This window comes from Heterocephalus glaber, unplaced genomic scaffold (genome assembly GCF_053883595.1).
Source record: "Heterocephalus glaber isolate CG9 unplaced genomic scaffold, H.glaber_assembly_v1.0 deba00001497, whole genome shotgun sequence".
In the NCBI taxonomy this organism is placed as follows: Eukaryota; Metazoa; Chordata; class Mammalia; order Rodentia; family Bathyergidae; genus Heterocephalus; species Heterocephalus glaber.
In genome coordinates, this window is record NW_028258320.1 from 12,561,077 (window position 1) to 12,579,625 (window position 18,549).

The following is an 18,549-nucleotide window of genomic DNA, read 5'->3' on the forward strand; positions in this document are numbered from 1 at the left end:
AATAACCCATGTTCCCAGAGTCTAGTCACACACAGCTCTGGTGCAGATACACTTAACTGTGAATAAAACCAAAGAGGAAAAAAAAATCTAGATAAACTAGGCAGGGTGAATAGCCACTCTACAGATGGCAAGACAAAAAATTTAAAAAGAAAACAAACTTCACAAAAGAACTTGATACAAAATAAAAATTTGTTAGAAAAATTTCTAATATATTGAAAGATTCAATTTAAAAGAAAGAGCTAATACCCTTTTAGTTTCTTGATTCTAGGGTTCCATTTATAACAAAAATGAAGTGAAATCTTAAGAAGACAGATGCCATGGTCTGTGCCATAGGACTGAATTATGTCTCTTTACGTCCACACCTGGTGTGGTTCCCTCCCCATATGTGCTCTGCATTTGGTATTGGACTTGCTTTCACGATATGAGTAGGACTTCCACAGCACTTGCACACTGGATATGGCTTGTGCCTCCTGCTAGAGATGTGCAGTTCAGCTAACAATCACCACCAACTTCCAGACACTTGGAGGAGGCCATCTTGGACTATCCAGCTCCAGCCAAGTTTCAGATAACTGTGGCCACATGTGCAACCCAAGGTGGGATCAGCAGAAGAGCCATCCAGCTGAGCTCTGGCCAATGAATGCACACACAGAACCGTAGAAAAATAAAAGTATTTATTGTTTTAAGCCACAGTGTTTTGGGATGGTCTATTAGGGAGTGAAAGTTAACTAAAAGAGCCCACATCCAAGGCATTTCACTGGGTGGCAACAGGAGCATGGTAGGAAGCTGGTCATTACTGCAGAACCCAGGGTATTTTATTCAGAGTGATGCAGAAGAAACAGGGCTGAAAAGCTGGAGTTGGAAGCATTAAGCTGATAGGACAACAGGTAATATTGCCTGCTTTTACCTATCTTTCATTCAGCAACTTCTAGATCAAGTAAATCGGGAAGCTGATCAGCATGATCAGACTAGTACAGTGGTGAAGTACAAGAGAAAGAAGTCAGGTTGCACCCTGACAGAGCCAATCCTTGGCTGCTATATCCATAATAAAGTTCACTTTAACAACACTAATATAGGTGATCAGGTTTACAGCTACACAGTTCCTCCTGCATCACCCCTTTCCAGGCCATTATCACTGCTCCCTCCCAAGCATCATTCATGCTACAAATCAAAAAAGTTGGAAGTGTGGAGCAGGGAAAGGACTCAACCAAAGACAAAGACAATTTCTCAGTGCCCTGGAGCCAACAGGCCTACTCAGCTCTGCTGTTAGCAATACTGAGAATGAAACAAACCATCATTCAGCCCAATTTATTTCTTTAAAAATAAGGAACACAGACCCCCAGAAGATGACTTATCCAAGGTCACACAGCTAGACATGAGGAAGGTGATGCATGAACCCAACCCATGACCTCTAATATTGTACAGTGACATGGGACACAGGACCCAAAGTGAGGAACAGAGGGGCCCAAGTGAGGAACCTTGTGTCCTTGACTACTTTGAGAATGCTGCCTAACTTACCACCTACAACAGCCAAGGAAACCACAGGACACGCTGACTACATCATGTTTTCAAATGCTGTCTAGAAAACTTGGTTAATCAAAGACAGAAGAGGTAAAAATTCCATTATGACACAGGCTGTGAATTTACTTACAAGCCTTCCTCTTCTATTTTTCTTAAAGTATCCATTATTAATGGCCACAAGAAGCGTAATTACTAAGGTTTGAATGCTCCCAAATTTATAGGTTGAAACCCTAGACCTTTCAGGAGTTATTAGATCATAGGAGTGGGGCCCACATGATGGGATCAGTGCCATTGTAAGACACACTAGAGAACTCTCTGTGTCTCTGTCTCTGCCATGTGAACATACAACAAGAAAAGCCATCACCAAGAACCCAACTATGCTGGCCCCATGATCTCGGGCCTCCAACCTCCAGACTAGGAAGAACCCATGTTTCCCAGTCTCTGGCATTCTGTCAGTAAGAGTTAACCAATACAATACAGGATGCAGACAATATTCATTTATGTCTTGAAGTATAAATAGTGACTAATAAAAGCTTTTGAAAATCATTCTTAAATGTTGACAAAAACATATACGTTAAATCGAACATGTTTATCTGCTTTATTTATAATCTAGGAGAAAATGCCCTGGTCCCTTTTCCATTTGTAATATATGAATGTGAGAAAGTGATTTAACAACTCCTCGTCTCAAGTGTTTCAGCAATAAAACAAGGCAACTAGACCTCAAGCCTGAACCACACACACAATGGAAAGAAAAGCACTTTGGCTACAGCCACAGGTGAGACCCAGTCTGGGACCTGGAATCTTGTTCCCTGTCTGATGGGGGCTACACCTCCTCTCTTTCCATGGCTAAGTAAGTAGAAAAACTACACTCTTCTCCTAGGGCTTGGTAAGCACAAAAACTACAATACTTAAAGTACCTATTAGCATGGTGCCTGATGTCTATGAAGTGTTCGATAATGAAAGCTGATGATAACGATGCCTTCCTTCATCCTACAAAGTTTTATGGACCTGTGCTGGGCAATGTGTGCGTGTGGACTGACAGCAGCGTCTGCCGCATAGAATTGGCATTCTAGAGAGTGACAACCCATAACTCTTAACTGTGGCAGAGTCCTTATGCCACAAGAAAGGTCCCCTGATTCCTTTTCTCACGACAGAATCCAGTGTGCCCCGCAGACAGGTTCTCATCTATTTAGGGGACGCTGCATCCTAGAGTGGCTCCCCTAGTCCACTCATCACCAGCCTGCATGCTTCTCTTCTACTCCAGCGCTCCCGTCCCTCTCCAGAACTGTCCCCAAGCCGGCAACAGCACCTTCCAGAAACCTCCAAGGCCCAGCTTGCTTAGCGGCGGGCACTACCCCTTTCTTCCCACCAGAGGTCGCCCTCCCACACAAGCCCAAGGAAACAGGTCCAGCTTCGCCTCCCTGGCAGCAGTGACATTATTTTCTTTCTCTATTTTTATCTATTAAAAAGATTTCTTTCAGCCATAACTTAGATCTCTACACTAAAATGGAGCAACAGGAAGATATAATGGTGCATTTCATTTATGAATGACCTATAATAAATTACTCTGAAGTGTCCCGAGTGCCAGAAGACAGAACGCTTTGTCTGCCCACAGACTGTATTTCACGTACTTTAATTTAGCTGACACATAAAACTCATTTGACGTTTTGCAGGTATTTGTATGGGGCGGGGGTGGGTGGTGGTGGTGGGAGGGGACCCCGCAAGGTTGAGTAGGGAGTGGGGGCGGCAAGAGTGGGGGCGCCGAGCAGAGAAAAGGATATTTGGTTCTTGTTGAGGGTTAAGGTGTGGAGCCGGGGTAACCCTGGCAACACGAGGTCGTCTCCGAGCAAATTGTTGTCCAAGATGAGTTCCTCCAGGCTTCTGAATGCGCTCAGTCCTTCCAGTGACCTGCAATGACAAAGGCAACAGGAAAAATGATCCTGCACTAAATCAGGGAGGCCATTATGAGCCGAAATAAATATTTTAACCTTCCCTTTCAGGTCTGGGAATAGTTTGGGCTTGGTGCCTGTCAGCAAAGTGAATGACAAGAATTAGTAGCGGGAGCCGGGGGTGGGGGCGGCAAGGGAGAAGGGGCCTCTGGCACTCACCGCATCCTTCACGCATTGCCAACATGAAGGATGAGGGTCACTTAGTGAGTAGCCAGGATCCCAAACAAAGGGCTTCAGATACGGCCTGCAGGATAAATTTGTCAATGTCTTGTGCCTTCAGGCACCCAGCCTCAGCTGACCCTAACCTCCATTCCCAAGATAAATAACTCTGTCACACTTCACCTTCATTCCCTGGACACAAATTTAAGTTGTCATCCATCATTCCTGCCTAGAAATATCATACCCCTCTTACAATAATAAATATAACTTCAAGTATCATTTCTTAGCGGTTCGCCTCTGTACAGTCATAGAGGAAAGAGCCAGGAAAGCTTCTTTTCTCTCCTTTCACATCCTTGGACTTTTTTTTCTTTCATCCACTCTGCCTTTTTTTCTTTAATAATCACTTAATTTCCTTCTGTCCAGTGTCTCTGTGGCTGCCCAACAGGCAAGGCATCTGCAGAATTACATAATCACTCCAGCCAGAGAGGGCTTGTTTCTTTTCCTTTCATTATTTCTTTTTATTTGTTTTTAGTTTTGTTTGGGGGGAGGAGAAGGCTGAGAGAATTTCTGCTTCAAAGCTCCTGGCCTGAAGTTACTGTTTTAATTTATGGAACCTAGATTTCTCACTTTAGTCTTGAAAAAAAAAAAAGACTGTAGAGTGTAGCAATGTAGATGTTGAGACAGTAAATAAAAAAGGCATCTGAAAGGATTAAGTACTGGGCTTAGGGGAAAAAATATATCAGAAAGGAGGGGAGACGGTGTTGTTCGGACGCATAGCTAGAAGTTAACTCTTTGTGGGAAGGGCTCTTGGAGTGCTGGGCAGCTGGGACGCAGGGCAGTCCTGCACAATGGCATGCACAGGCTGACAGCTGAGCTAGGGCATTACCGGAGGGAGGGCTGGCACGCATGGGATCCCTCGCTACTCTACAGAATGGGACCAATCAGGAAGGTGTCCCGTGAGCTCTCTAGTCATTTACTGATAGCATCTCCATTGTGCCCCGTGTGCTTGCGTGTGTCATGTGTGTATGGTAGGGCATGGACTTTAGCCCTGGGACTTTCCCAAGGCATCCATAGCTCCCGGGTGGAACCTCACCAAGAGGCCTTGGAAAGAGGGAGCCCATACTTGCAAGGTGTAAAGTGCACTGAGTGATTAAATCTGCAGATTCCCTGGGCCCACAGCTCTGCCTGCACACCAGTTTCTACAGACCTCAGGGTGGTCCCACCCAGGGCCCAGCATTACAGTGCGCCTGCTCCACAGCCACCACTGCCTGGCCCCAAGTGGAAGGGCCTGGCTGTACACATTCTGGGCGAAGGCTGATCAGATTTCACTTATTCCTCTTCTCCTTTCTCTTCTTCCTCATGGTTCTGGGAAGCAAAACACAACTTACACACATCTGGGCAGAGTGGCGTGGGCCTTTCCCTCTGCTCCACCGTCTTGCAGTGCGAATTCGGGCATCCTGCTAGAGATCTGGGTTCCTTCTGGCTCTTGGGGTCTGAGAGACTCCCAGGACTAACCAGTTGCAAGCAAATGCTGGTTTTCCCCTTTCCTTCCTCCCCGCCTTCATTGATTCCCCTACCCTGTCTCTGACCTTGGGGATGTGCTGAAGACGCAGGGGGTGGTCACAGTCTTCTGAAGTCCCTTTCTCCATGCGGGTTGGTGAGTGGTGCTCACTAGTCAAAAAATGCTTCTCAGGACCAGGCCCTTGTTTGCCACATGGGGAGTGGTGGCGCCTCCCTCCCGTCGGGCAGCCTTATGGGCACTAAAAAGTCCTTTGTGCACAAACATCAGCTGGGCTCTGTTCACAGGCAGCATCCAAATTCATTGTTCCTGAGTTATGTTATGCAAATATTATACTTTCATCATGAACCACAGCGAACTATTGGCAACTGGCAAGCAAAAGAAACCTCCCTTCCAAGAGTGCTTCAGGGGAGGCAACACACATGCACGCGTGCACACACACACACACACACACAAAGTGACACAGCACGAAGAAGGACAAAGCCAGGCACACTAGTGCACAGTCCCACTGAGACAGTCGCTCCTGCCTGCAGGGCAGGCTCAGGACAGAGCTGCACACCGGAATGAGACCTGAGAGAGGAGTGAGCAAAATTCACCTCCACTCCCAGCACCCATTTGGTTTTGCCAGGTAATATTAATGGCTAAATAAAAAGGGAACCATGTTTCACGGGACTGGGGGCTGCTAATTAATAAACCTCTGCTTTCATGCTATCAGTGTCATATGTCCTTTGGTGATTTCACCAGCTAAATTCAGAGCTAAGGGATAGGAGACAGAAGGCAGGGAGCAGAGCACACGGTGAGGGGAGGATAGGAGCAGGGATGATCTGTGGGTCCAGCCGGCATGCAGGGGCAATAAACATACACCTGCAAGACAGCTTGATTTTTCACTTAAAATTATTTTTGGTTATTGTTGTTTTCCAGGAAGGAATAGGAGAAAGAAATTATTTGTAACAATCTAGGAATTCATACCCCTATATACCAGATACCTGCAATAGATAGGTGTTGTTCAATATAATGACAAGGCAGAAAAGGCTTTCCAGGTCCACACAGCCCTCTGCTGTTTAACCGGAAGGCACTGGAAGCTGCCAGGGAAGACAAGACGGCACTGCAATTTCTCTGCTGTAACCTTGGGCGTGGATGGCAAAGTGTACCCCAAAATCAGAACCCTTGTGGAGGGGGTGACTGTCACCAAAGACTTATTCACTGGCTTCCCTGGCAGGGTCCATGGAGGCTGGGGTGGGGGCTGGAGAACCGGAGGGGGCAGGCAAGGCTGCACCCACTACTGGGCAAAGCCAGCTGGAGAGAGAGCTCCTTTGCCTGGCAAGGAGCCACCAAGGGCAGGCAGGGACCCAATGGGGACACTCGGTGGCAGTGGCTGGCTTGCTTGTTTGGCAACCTCCTTGGCACCTCAGAGCTCCTTGCAGGCGCATGCCTCCCACTCCGCCAGCACCAGTGAGAGGTGCAGTGATCTCACCTACAGGTACCATCTTGGTCACCTCCTTCGCAGGGCTCTGCCTGGGCTCCCCTAGGAGCCACAGCCACTACCGGGAGAGTCCCAGTGCCTTCCCAAAGTCACATCAAAATGACAAACCATCACAATGCATTCAGCTCCAGTGGATTCAGAGAGAACTTTTAAGTTTCCACTGTAATTAACCCTATCCTCGTTAAGATAATTATGATCAAGCTTCCTGTCACAGTTAATATCCTGGCATGGTCGCCTATGGCTCACACTCTGCCCTCATTAGCTTATAAAACCAGCAGCGCTAAACAGACAGCCATAGCCCTGACTGGGGAGGCCAGGGGCTAGGAGTCCTTGGGAAGGATACTTGGGCAGGGTGCTGGGTAGGGCCCTCAGGTGCTCCTGGGTGGGTAGAGACTCAGCTTCCTTCATTCTCTCCCCCCCAAACTGGCTGCTTACAGGACAAGGGCCAGGACCTGGGTGGGGTGATAGGTTTGGAGTAGAGGGGCCAGAAGCCACCAGAGGTCACTTCCAGAACGTGGGTCGACCCATGGCATACAGGCTGTGGTCAGAATTAGATCCCACTTCCCTGCATTCCTGCCCAAACCAGCCACCACTGTGGCCAGCATGAGAAAGAAAGGGAAGCGAGCAGTGAGGACAGTGAGCCACAGACCTTGTGAGAGAAGTGTTTCTCCCTTCAGAACCTTGCTTGGCCCCAGGTGAGGACTCAAAGTCAGATATTCTCAAACCAAGCAGGAAAACAAGCTCTTCACTAAGATCCTGTCTTTCGTCTTCCAGTCTATCCAGCTGAATAGCCATCCAGATATTTTTAGCTGAGAAAGCAAGGAAGCCGTGGAGATTCTAGGGCATCTCACCCATACATCTGATGCCCACCACCCTGCTGGTCGCCCTGTCATGCAAGGCCTGGCACCGTCTCTCTGGATGACGTCTGTTTTCGACCACCACACACCCAGAAAACTGTCAGGTGCATGACAGACCAAGGACTCCTCACCCACTGCCGACTGCTCAGCAGGATCCCCGGAGAGTCCAATGGAAAAGCAGCCAAGAGAAACCCAAGGACAGAGACCAGGCTCAGGGCTGACCAGGGGCCAGGAGGAAATCCCTATCCTTGCCTTCTTTCAGAGGCCAGATGTCTCCCACCTTTCCCTGGGATTTTTTTTGAGAACAGGAAGTATGATATCAGAGAGCCCACACCTGAATCCCTGGACAGTGATGAAAATATCTAAATACCTCCTTACAGATTGATAAATAATCACAGCTCTGAGCACCCTCCCTATTACCTGACCACTCCCTGCAGGTCCCCAGCCACTAAGCAGTCACTGCCCACTACCAACAGTACCACTGGGCCACCATGGATCCTGCTCTGGCCAGCATGTGTTGGGAGGTGTCGGAGTTGCAGTTAAATAGTTTAAACATTGCCTCTGAGGGCAGAAAGAGTCATTTGTTCCTGTCTCATTTCCATCCTTCTCTCATGCCCGGCACAGGGCAAGCCGTAGAGAAATATCTGGATTAACTTCTCACAGAGTCCCTGACCAAAGCTGCAAGGACAGGACAGGCAACACCAGTCCTGTAAGCTAACTAGTAGGGAGTGAGGAAGACAGGAGAGAATCAGTGTGCTGGGGTGTGACTGCTTCCGGCCCCGGAAATGGCCCGGGGAGATGCACAGACAATTTTACATACTCTGTTTATCCAGTCCTATGAGAGGTATTCTTTCCTTCATAAAACTCTGCATATCCTGCTTAAATGGTCAGGTGGATAGAGGCATAACTATATATATATATATATATATATATATATATATAATACATAGATACACAAATATAATAATGTATTAAATACCTATAATGTGCATACAATAAGATATACATTATGATATACAGACTGGCTTTCTAGATTTTCCTGCCATTCAGGTCATACAGCGGGAGATTTATATACAAATTATAATGTAAATCAAGTAGTCCTCACTGTAAGTATATGAATAGAAAGTGGAAATATCTATAAGGAATGCACGAAGGTGGAAAGGCTCTGGACTTAGGACAGGATGTGTACTGACACCAAGAGGGGGTACAGGACATGGGTCAGAGTCAACCCCCAAGGCTCCCATCATGAAAGATCATCTTTGCGATGCAGAAAATAAAATTCAATAGCAGTATGAGAGCTGAATCTAAGACCAGTCAAAAAACCCAAAGTTGTTAACTATGCCTAAAGCTTTCATGTGCTATAAATAAGACTACAAAGAAATCTTCCAAATATGATACCTAAAGAATTATGGAAAATGAGTAAGGAGCTAGAAGCACAGAAATCAGTACTTGAAGTTCCTGTTATTTGAAAAGGAAAAGTAGAAATTAGATTCTCCAACTTTTGGATTCATGAGCTTATAAATTTACCTATACAAAATTCTAGTCAGATTATCCCTCTCAGGGACTGATAGGTGCATGCCTTCGACAATGTCAATAATGTATCTAATCATGTTGACCATTTTACTTTTGCTACCAGGAAGCTCGGAACTAAACTGGAACCCAAGTTTAAAAAGGTAGCATTTGTATATCTGCTTTCTAACTTTATTTTTTAAGACTTGTAATTTTTACATACACTTGATATTTTATTTAATTATTTTTTATTAATTCTCATAAACTAGTCCAAACTCTTTAAGGAATTAGTATATGAGACATATACCAATATAATATTTCATAGATTCTCAAACAGGCAGTGTGTGTGCATAAGGACAGTTTGAGGAGAACAGATATTAAGAGAGATACTTGACTCTGAATAGAAAAGATACCTATTTTATACAAACTCAACAACGGCTCTGAAAAAACTTCTAATGATATTCTTGTGACTGGAAGGCAAAATGTGGGCTGGAAAATGACACTGGGTAAACTTCAAAATGAACTGCTTCAAAACGTACCTGAAAAACACTGATTAATGGCTCAAACTGCCTTAGCCACAGGTTGCTGGAACTTTGTTTTTTGGCAATGACATAGTTTAGGACATCTTTGTCACATGTATGAAAGTCAAGACCCTACAGAGATATTAAGACCCAAAGCAATTCTATTAGAAGCAACCACTGTATCAGCCCACTAAGATGAACTTTTACAGTGTGTAATAGACCCACTGTAAAGTTCAACTAGCCAAAAAATCAAAAAGGCAAATAGAAATTGGGAAAATATTTGCAATTTCTCTAAAAATCTAACATTTAACCACCTTAATATGGAAAAAGCTTTTGTAAATCACTAAGAAAAAGCTGAATTCCCAATGAAAAATGACCAAAATACTTTAACAGAAAATTCACAAGGAAATTGGTCAACAGTAGAAAAGTTGGAGAAGTTTTCAGCCTCATTGGGAATCTAGTATATTCAAATTAAATAAGATAGTCTATTGTTTTCTTAAATTTTAACATGGTCTTCTCAAAAGTTCAAGACAATAGGTTAACACAAGACTATTGGGACTATCATTCTTTCTGGGTGGCAATTTACAGCAAAAGTCTTGAAAATAATCATGTTTTCATCCATGACTCCAATTCTAATAATTTGCTGAGTGAATATCAAAGATGTGTATGGTTTAATTACCAGTAGGTTCCCTACAATATTATTTAAAATAACAATGTAAACAAGCCTAAATATTTAACAATAGAGGAATGATTAAATAAAGCTCAACATAATGAAATACCATAAAGTAACTACAAATATCACAGACAGATTATCTAATGACCCAATAGAATTTAGTGCTATATATTTAAGACCCGAAATCAACTAAAATACACTATGGTACAACATCTCATGCATGAAAACTGAAAATCATTCATATGCCTCCCTCCATTAACCAGACAAAATTTAATGTGCCCTGTGTTTCCCTGGGCATTTTCTTGTTGATGGTTAAGAATCATCAACACTGCCTTAGTTGTTTCTAGTTTATAAACTGTTGTTAATACGCTACCTTGTACACAGAGACTTTATGAGCATTCTGTAACATAATTGGGGGGGGGTGAGAGAGGGTCTTGCTATGTAGTTCAGGCTGGTCTTGAACTCACTATGCATTCCAGGCTGGCCTTGAACTTGTGGCAGTCCTCCTGCCTTAGCCTCCCTAGTGCTGGGATTACAGATGTGTGCCAATGCATACTTATATATCTACATATAACTCTGTCAATACTTTTTACAGTTTTATCTGTTAAAGATTCCATTTTGAAGTAGCACCTTAAAATCAGGAAAAACTCTAGGAAACACTATTATCAAATAAAACTAGATGACGCCCCATGCTCGTGATGCAGGAGCCTTAGATGAAAAAGTGTGTGTGTGTGTGTGTGTGTGTGTGTGTGTGTATGTGTGTGTGTAGGGGCTCAGAGTGGAGACAACTACCTCAGATTCTATGATTCTAAACCACCACCTAATCTATTATAACTCCCTGGCCTTCAAAAAACTCCACCTGGAGCTTCGTACTAGAAAGGGCATCAGCATTCATAAACACCACCCAAGGAGAGCAACCTGGAGGCAAAGAGGGAGTGACACCATGATTAAGACAGTCAACACTGCCTAACCAGGAACACAGAAGACTCAGCTGTGGAAATGTACTAAGTCTAGCTGTACATGGTGGCGCATACCTGTAATCCTAGCGCTCTGAGAGGGTGAGGCAGGAGGACTGCAAAATTGAGGTCAGCCTGTGCAACTTAGTGAGATCTTGTCTGAAAATGAAAATTCGAAAGTGACTGGAAATGTACCTTAGTGCAAAAGCCCTGGGTTCAATCCCCAATACCAAAAAAAAGGAAAAGTGTATGGGATTCCAGAAGGCAAAATCAAAATCAAATAAGAGAAAACGATGTATACGATGTTTGTGGGGAGGAGATGTCTGGAATCAATCTTTTTAAAAGTTATAAACATAGAGGACCTGTTCGCCTAAGGACTGAACTGACTATGGGTCATTACACATATTTGGTCAGAGATGAGTCATGAAGAATGTTCAGAGGGGATTTCCAAACAAAGATTAGGTTCATGGACCTCTGAGATTCTATCCAGACACTGTGGATAGCTGACTGGAGCTCCTTGCCACACAGGCACAGTTGACCAGGGCTGCCAAGAGCCATTTCTACCCTGCCACAGGGCCCCTTACAAGTCAGCCTGGTGGGAAGAGGGTAACAGAGTCCTGGCTCTGCCATTCCCCAGGACACTGAACTCTGTACCTTATTCTCGTCTTCCAGCGGGGACAGTGCAGGGCCTCTTGAATATTTCCCTAACTGTGATATCCCAATAATAACAAAGCATATCTCAACAACCTGGACTCCTACAAACTGTAAGCTCCTTATCAGAGTTACAGATCCATTTGTGCAAAATGGGATGGGTCTGATTGTGGTCTTCCTATGGACTCAGAGGCTTTATATCCAGAGAAATTTGAGGATGACTCATTCTCCCACTTCACAGATGACTAATGCTCAGAGATGAAATAGCTTCCCTAAAAGCATGCATAGTAAGTTAGTTGCATCCAGAACCTTTGGACCTGCAGCACAGTGTTCTCAACTATGCTGCACTATCTCCAAATAATTTCTAGTTGTGGTCCACATGGAAATTCACCATGACTACAACCTCAATCCGAACATTATATGTAGCTTTGTAAATCCAATCATTGTACGAACTCAATTATAATGATGAACCCCAATGGTTTCCAAGGTCTTTTGCTAGCCAGCCTGCACTCTCTCATCCTCCTAGAGCAAGCCCTGGGAGAATTAGTTCTTGCAGAGTTTTGCATGTGGCCCTCATGGAATGAAGTGCACATTAGCTAGAGGTGCATTGAGATTTGCCAGCTAATGTGCCTCTATGTACCATTTCTCTACTCATTTATAAACTGTTGTTATTGAGTGCTAGCTCTTTGCCCAGGACTTTGGGAGTCTCTGGGGCTACAAAGACAACCATGGGCTGGTCCTCTGCTCTAAGTATGGACTGAGAAGCAGTTACCAGATAATACAGGGTCCTCAGCAAGGCTGGGAGGACTAAGTCCCCCTCTGAGGAGGAGGGTGAGTGAGTAAAGGCTGTAAAGAAGAGATGAGCATGAACTAAATCTCAACCCAATTGAATTCTCATCTTTTACACATCTACTTAAATTTAGTCCACATTTGGTGTTAAGAGAAATCAGAAAAAGAGGACATTCAACCCTAGCACTCAAAAATGTGATCGTGGTCCCCTCTTCCAGCATGGTGGGTACTCAGTGAGCACTACCTCTAGGGGCACAGAAGATGTAAAATTCCTGAAGTCTGCTCCCAATGAGTTAAGCATCCATAGAAGAGAGAAAGGTAAGTTAGGTTTAAAATAAGGAGAAACCACGCAGGACAGCAGGTTGTTAAGTACTGTGGCCAAGATGGGCTCTGGACACTGAGGGAAAAGTGATGAGGACTGTAGCAATCATCTGTCTGTCCGATGCTGCTGTTTGTCCTGAAGTTACTACAGCAAGCGCCTACAGTGACGAGCCAGCCATGCTCCCTAGATGCATAGCAGCTTCTGTGTCTTGTTCCCATCCTTCTCCCCTTCTGGGCTGTCCTCCCTCTTCTTGGGGAACCTTCTCTGCATTTCCCCCACCCTGGTGACAGGACTTGGGCCCGGGCTTTGACTATGTCTCTAAAATTATTTTTATTCACGGCTTGAGATTTTACAAAACCACACATGCACTCATGAAGCCTGTGGCCTCAGGATCTTGTTTGTTTTTAAGAGTCCGAGGAACGAGTTTGTGTGGTGGGTTCTATAAATGGGGGTTTTCTTTGCTAGGGAGATGTGAGGGAGCAGACACGGTGTGCCGCAGCCGTGGTATGCGTGCACATCACCATGGGGTGGAAGGCAGCGCCTGGTGGGGGACGCTCCCAGGGCCACTGGGCAAACATACGTTGGGCCAAGAACACTGCTCTTCAACCTCCTGAGCTGTTTGCTTGAAAGATAACAGTGTCTCTTCCACACAAGCCTTTCACCACCCTCCAGAAAGGGAATTTTTAATTTAACAGATGGTGTCTACTCATTGCAAGCCAACCAGAAAAGGAGACATTTACATGGCTGGGCCTCAAGGCCCTATGATCCCAGAGGGGCCCTAGTCAAATACTTGCTCAAAGACTAGCTCCCCATGGTCAATGCCCCGGTGGAATGGAGTCAGGCCAGGAAAGCCAGCAAAAACGTGCCGGTGAGGTCCCAGTTGGCCAAAGAAGGTGAAAACATGTTTTCTGTCCCAGACTACAAGATAGCTTTGTATCTCCTACAGGAAAGAAGGCCCTAGGAGATATGATGGCTCTGAAAGTAGCAGGTATTAGAGTCACTTCTTCCAAAATTGCACTAGCTCTGTGCTTTGCAAAACCTCTCAAAGAGCAATATGGTAAGGTTTGTTTCCCATTTCACACAGTGGTGCATTCTAGTCCTTTGAGTATTGACATCTAGTAATGTGGGGGACAAAGAGGAAAGATTACATGGCTACAGATGTGCAGTATGATAAGCAAGAGTCATTCCTGGGGCTAAACCGAGATTCTCACCTCCTCTGCCTCTCTGGTTATCTGAGTGGTGTTGTGGCAATGGAACACCACCATGGTATTTGCATAGGAAACTTACGATTGTGATCAAGGATTTCTTGTCAACTCAGTGAAGCCAAGCAAATGTAGTGAGTAGACAGGCAAAATTAGACCCCAAGGCAAACATGAGCTCTATTTTCAAGTCCAGATGTGGTATATGGCTTTGAAAAAAAACAACCCTTGCAAAGCTGAATTTTTAATCTGTCACATAGGCAGAAAGTGTACCCTGACTGGTACACTTTGAACATACTGTTATGGGGAACACATGAGATATGGAATGTGAAAACAATCCTATAAAAGTGAAAGGATGGTTTGTTAGCAGAAAGGTGGTGTCTGAGAAACAAATGGGAATATTTTATTTTTAAAGGAAGAAATTAGTCATGTGGGTGTCTTAGTTACTTTTCTCTTTGCTGAAACAAAATACTCAACACCCACAAGTTAAAGGAGGAAAGATTCATTTCAGTTCACACTTTGTAGAGGTTTCAGTCCATAGTCAACTGGCTCCAAGACAGGGTGGCATAGCGGAGAGGCGTTACAAAGGAGAAACAGTTCATGGTGTGGCAGGCAGAAGGCAGCAAGCAGTATGAGCAGAAGTAACAGTAGTGAGCCTGCCTTTCCCTTTTATCTCATCCAGGCTACAAGCCTATTGATTGGAGCCACCTATACCCAGGGTGGGGCTTCCATTATCCACACCCTTAATCCCAGTATCACACTCTCATCCACATTCACACACCCTAAATCCAGCCACTTTCAAAAAGCCACACCTCTGACTGCATGAGGCTTTGGGGAGACATCTAGATACAAGCCATAACAGTGGGAAAAGGAAACAAGTAGCTAACTTCCAAAAGAAATCCTAAAACATATTCAGAACTATCTAGAACTTGGGGAGATGGCACTTGGGAGAACCTCTGCCAGAAGAACATTTCAGAACCTGAGACTTGCTCTGCCTCAGTCACTATCTGCTATGTTTCCATCAAATCTTTGCCCCTCTGGACCTCATTTTATTCTCCTGTAAATTGGGAAGGGTGCATAAGTATGGCAATCTCTTCTAATTCGAGTATCTCAAGCTCTAAGGCGAGCTGTAGGAGAACAATTCCCAAATCCAAGTTTTATCATTTCCATAATCATTCCACCATTCAGTGAAAAGTTCAGCAAGACTGTGGAAAGCCATCTCCAACTGTCACATGGCCAAAGAGCTAGTAGTCGGGGGGGCGTGTCAAACCTCAAGTATGAAATCTAATTTTAAAAAAGATCAGAGTGGGGGTGGGGTAGTGAGGGAGACACCCCTTGCCTTCTTTTCTTCATCATTCATAGTAACCCAAACTAGGAAGTGACAGGCAAAGTGACACACTGCTCAGAGGGCAAAAGATAAATGTTTGATGAATTGACCATTGGTGGAGAAATGATGGGCTTTGTATGTGCATAATAGCCGAGCTGCCTTTCCATGCCGATTGCCTGCCAAGATAAGAACCCATAATGAATGGACCTTGAGATGCCCTGGACACAGGCAGCTCTAATTTGACGGGTTTTAATAAAATTAATTCTTTAAAATAGAAGCTGACTGAAGGAAGAAGACAGCAATTTGGAGAGATGAGAAAGGCTGAGAATCACATGAACATAAAGTAAACATGAAACACTGGTTTTTCTATTCAGTGCACTGGTCAAGTAAACAGAAGAAGAATGTTTGATTTCATTATGTTTATAAGCCATCAAAATGCCTCTATGTATGCGCCCAGCACTGAGTGGAGACACTTGAAATACTGAGATGAAATGGTCTCTCTAAATAGAAAACTACCCTAATAGACACAGAATGGATAGTCCATTTATTCCCACTTCTAAGAACATTTACTGAAAATCCCTTACTCAGGCCTCAGTGAAGGAAGGAGGTTTTCTCCCACCCATATGGACCCTGAGGAACAGTGAGGCCTGGTGAGCTGGGCTTCACTAGAAAAGGAAGGAAGGTGCTGCTGGCCTAAAGACTCCTACTGTGCTAGGTGCTCTCTGCCAAGCAGCTATGCCTGCACATCCATGCACACTGGGCCCTGCAGCCAACAGCCCATTTCCATATTTATTCCTTAATTTTGGTCCCTGGCTCTTCATTTAACTGATGATAAGATATCCTCCTTCAGCACTCCACACTACTTCTGAGGATACCACAATGGCAAGAGCAGCAATCAGAAGACAGGAGAAAAGAACCTTAATTCACCCTAGGAAAAACTCCAGCTATACCCATGAGTCAATGACCTCGTGGGCCGTGGTTTCTTCCATACGCAAAAGCTGAGGTTGGAAAAGATGAGTTGGTCCATTTTCCAATGAATTTTTACTTGAAGCCTTCTGCTGATCAGATACTCTTCAAGACATTAAGAGTAAAGAGATGAGTAAGGGGATCATCCTCAAGGGGCCCAAGATCTCATGAAACAAGGACATAAATAAACATGGCGACAATAACTTAGTGAGGCAAAGCGCTCCATCTGCCTCCATGTGACCTTAAAAAAATCTCTAAGTTCCCTTCTAACATCTAAATACCTTCAGATTAGGGTCCTAACCTCCAGCTTTCTTTAACCTTGAAAATAAAGTACAGAATTACAAACAAGTTTGGTCCCCCAAGCATGGAAATGGCCACCTTCCATGATACTATATATATCCTGAGTAGGAGGGGGGAGCCTATGGAAAATGTAACACTCAAAAGAATTCTTCGCCCAACTCCTGCTTCTGCTCCCATACATCTTTCCATGATTGTAAAAGGAAATTTACTCATTAGTAAACAGCTCAGCAAGGCTCACACTCTTGGAGAATATAAAGTTTTATGAGCAGGTCTCTCCTTCTCTCTCTGGGTATAAGTGAGAAAGCAAGTGAGAGAGAAAGCCAAAGAGGCCTGATTTGGGAGCCCAGGGTGAAATATAGACTGCCGCTCAAGATTCACAGCTCTTCCTGGTAGGAGGTTAATATTCTCACGTGTCATTAGGTCTGCTGGCTCTCCTGATGGTTCATTGAAGCAGGCAGCAAATTATTTCCTCATGCTGCAGAGGAGAGCACACTTCAAAGCAAGGGGACTCAGGTCAGGACAGGCCTTCAGGGGGATTAATGACATAGGATCACCAGGGGTGACTGCAGGTAAGAATGGGCCTGAAGCTTTAGACAAAGCTAACTTTTTGATCAGCCTTGACCCAGCTTTCAAGCCAGACCTCCAGATTTTATCCCTATCACCTTCTAAGGACCTGCCAAGACCTGCAAGACTGAGTAACCTGTCTGATCATTTTATCTTCACTTGAAATGCCTCCACCTGCTTTCTGCTAATGTACATCCCACTCAGAATACAAAGTGGAGCTTAAACCTTATTCCTTAGTGAGACTTCTCAGGCTGTCCCAAAGCCGCTGAACGTGCCTAGATGGAACTTTCCAAAAACTTCTACATGCATGTTCCTTCCACCAGTGGCCACAGGCTTGGTCTGTGCTCCTATTGTACCAGGTGACTTATGTTTATCTCCTTGAAAACTAAGCCATATGACCACAGGCACTGTGGGTTATATCTCTGTATCCCCCACAGTGATGGTTAAACAGGAGCAAGGGAAACATCTACATGCTCTGGAGACAAATCCAAATCCCAAACCTTTCTTCATTTCAGAAGTCCCAAGGAGAGATCCAGATATACAGGCTCATTAAAACACGTGTGTGAAGGTATCTTGGAAAACACCATTTCTAAGGATGATTCTAACTGAGGGAAGAAGGCACCCGTGGGAAGTCAGGGAAAACACAACTGCCTTCCTCAGACACAGAAGAGATAAGTTAGTACATTTAGTGCAAATGCCCACCACAGTCTATATTCTGTTCTAGGTTCTCCGGACAGCAGGAAAGCTCTCACTGGGATCTTCAGTCTAGGAGGGTGCCCTGGGCTGGGGCTTGGGGAACTTGGGGGAGAGCTTCTGAGAGGTTATCTCTAAGCCCCACAAGCAGGGTGTCCTGAGCAACAGCTCAGGCCAGGAGCCAGGATTTCTTATCCAGTGGCTGTGGGTGTCCAGACTCCCCAGTGTTTTCCCTCTTTACAATGAGGGGGAATGTACCTGGTTATGCACCAGGGAAAGAGACATAAGCAGGGCTGATGTTAGACAGCCCCCAACTCCAACCTGGAGATGCAAATGACAGTTTGGGGAAGAACTCGGTAAATCAGAAAGCATTGAAGAAAGGAAAGGGGTGGTCCTGACTGCTCCCATCCTGTCTTCTCCTGTCTGGCTCACATCAAAATGTTCTCTTTAGTTCTGATTCTATCCCCACCATTATCCTTAGGATCATTCCTTTTTCTTGAAAATACTTTTCCTGCTTTTTTATTATTTGTTCTCCATAACATGCACGGATAAAGCAAGTAAACACACACACATACCCACGTAGCAAGAGTCTAG

At 44.7% G+C, this 18,549-nt stretch overlaps 1 protein-coding gene across 45 annotated transcripts in view; it reads right to left on the bottom strand.

Annotated features, from left to right (window-relative positions):
- Lrmda (leucine rich melanocyte differentiation associated) overlaps positions 1-18,549 on the bottom strand; it is a 1,370,443-nt gene that overhangs the window by 766,255 nt on the left and 585,639 nt on the right. For 44 of the 45 annotated variants that reach the window (XR_015440503.1, XR_015440505.1, XR_015440504.1 and 41 more), the window contains one exon: positions 3,298-3,426. Coding sequence is in view for 24 of the 45 variants with exons in the window: in XM_087185375.1 (XP_087041501.1) it covers positions 3,298-3,426 (129 nt within the window). In the remaining 21 variants the exon portion in view is untranslated. Of the gene's footprint in view, positions 1-3,294; positions 3,427-18,549 lie in introns of all 45 variants that reach the window. The other variant, XM_087185374.1, reaches the window with a different exon arrangement.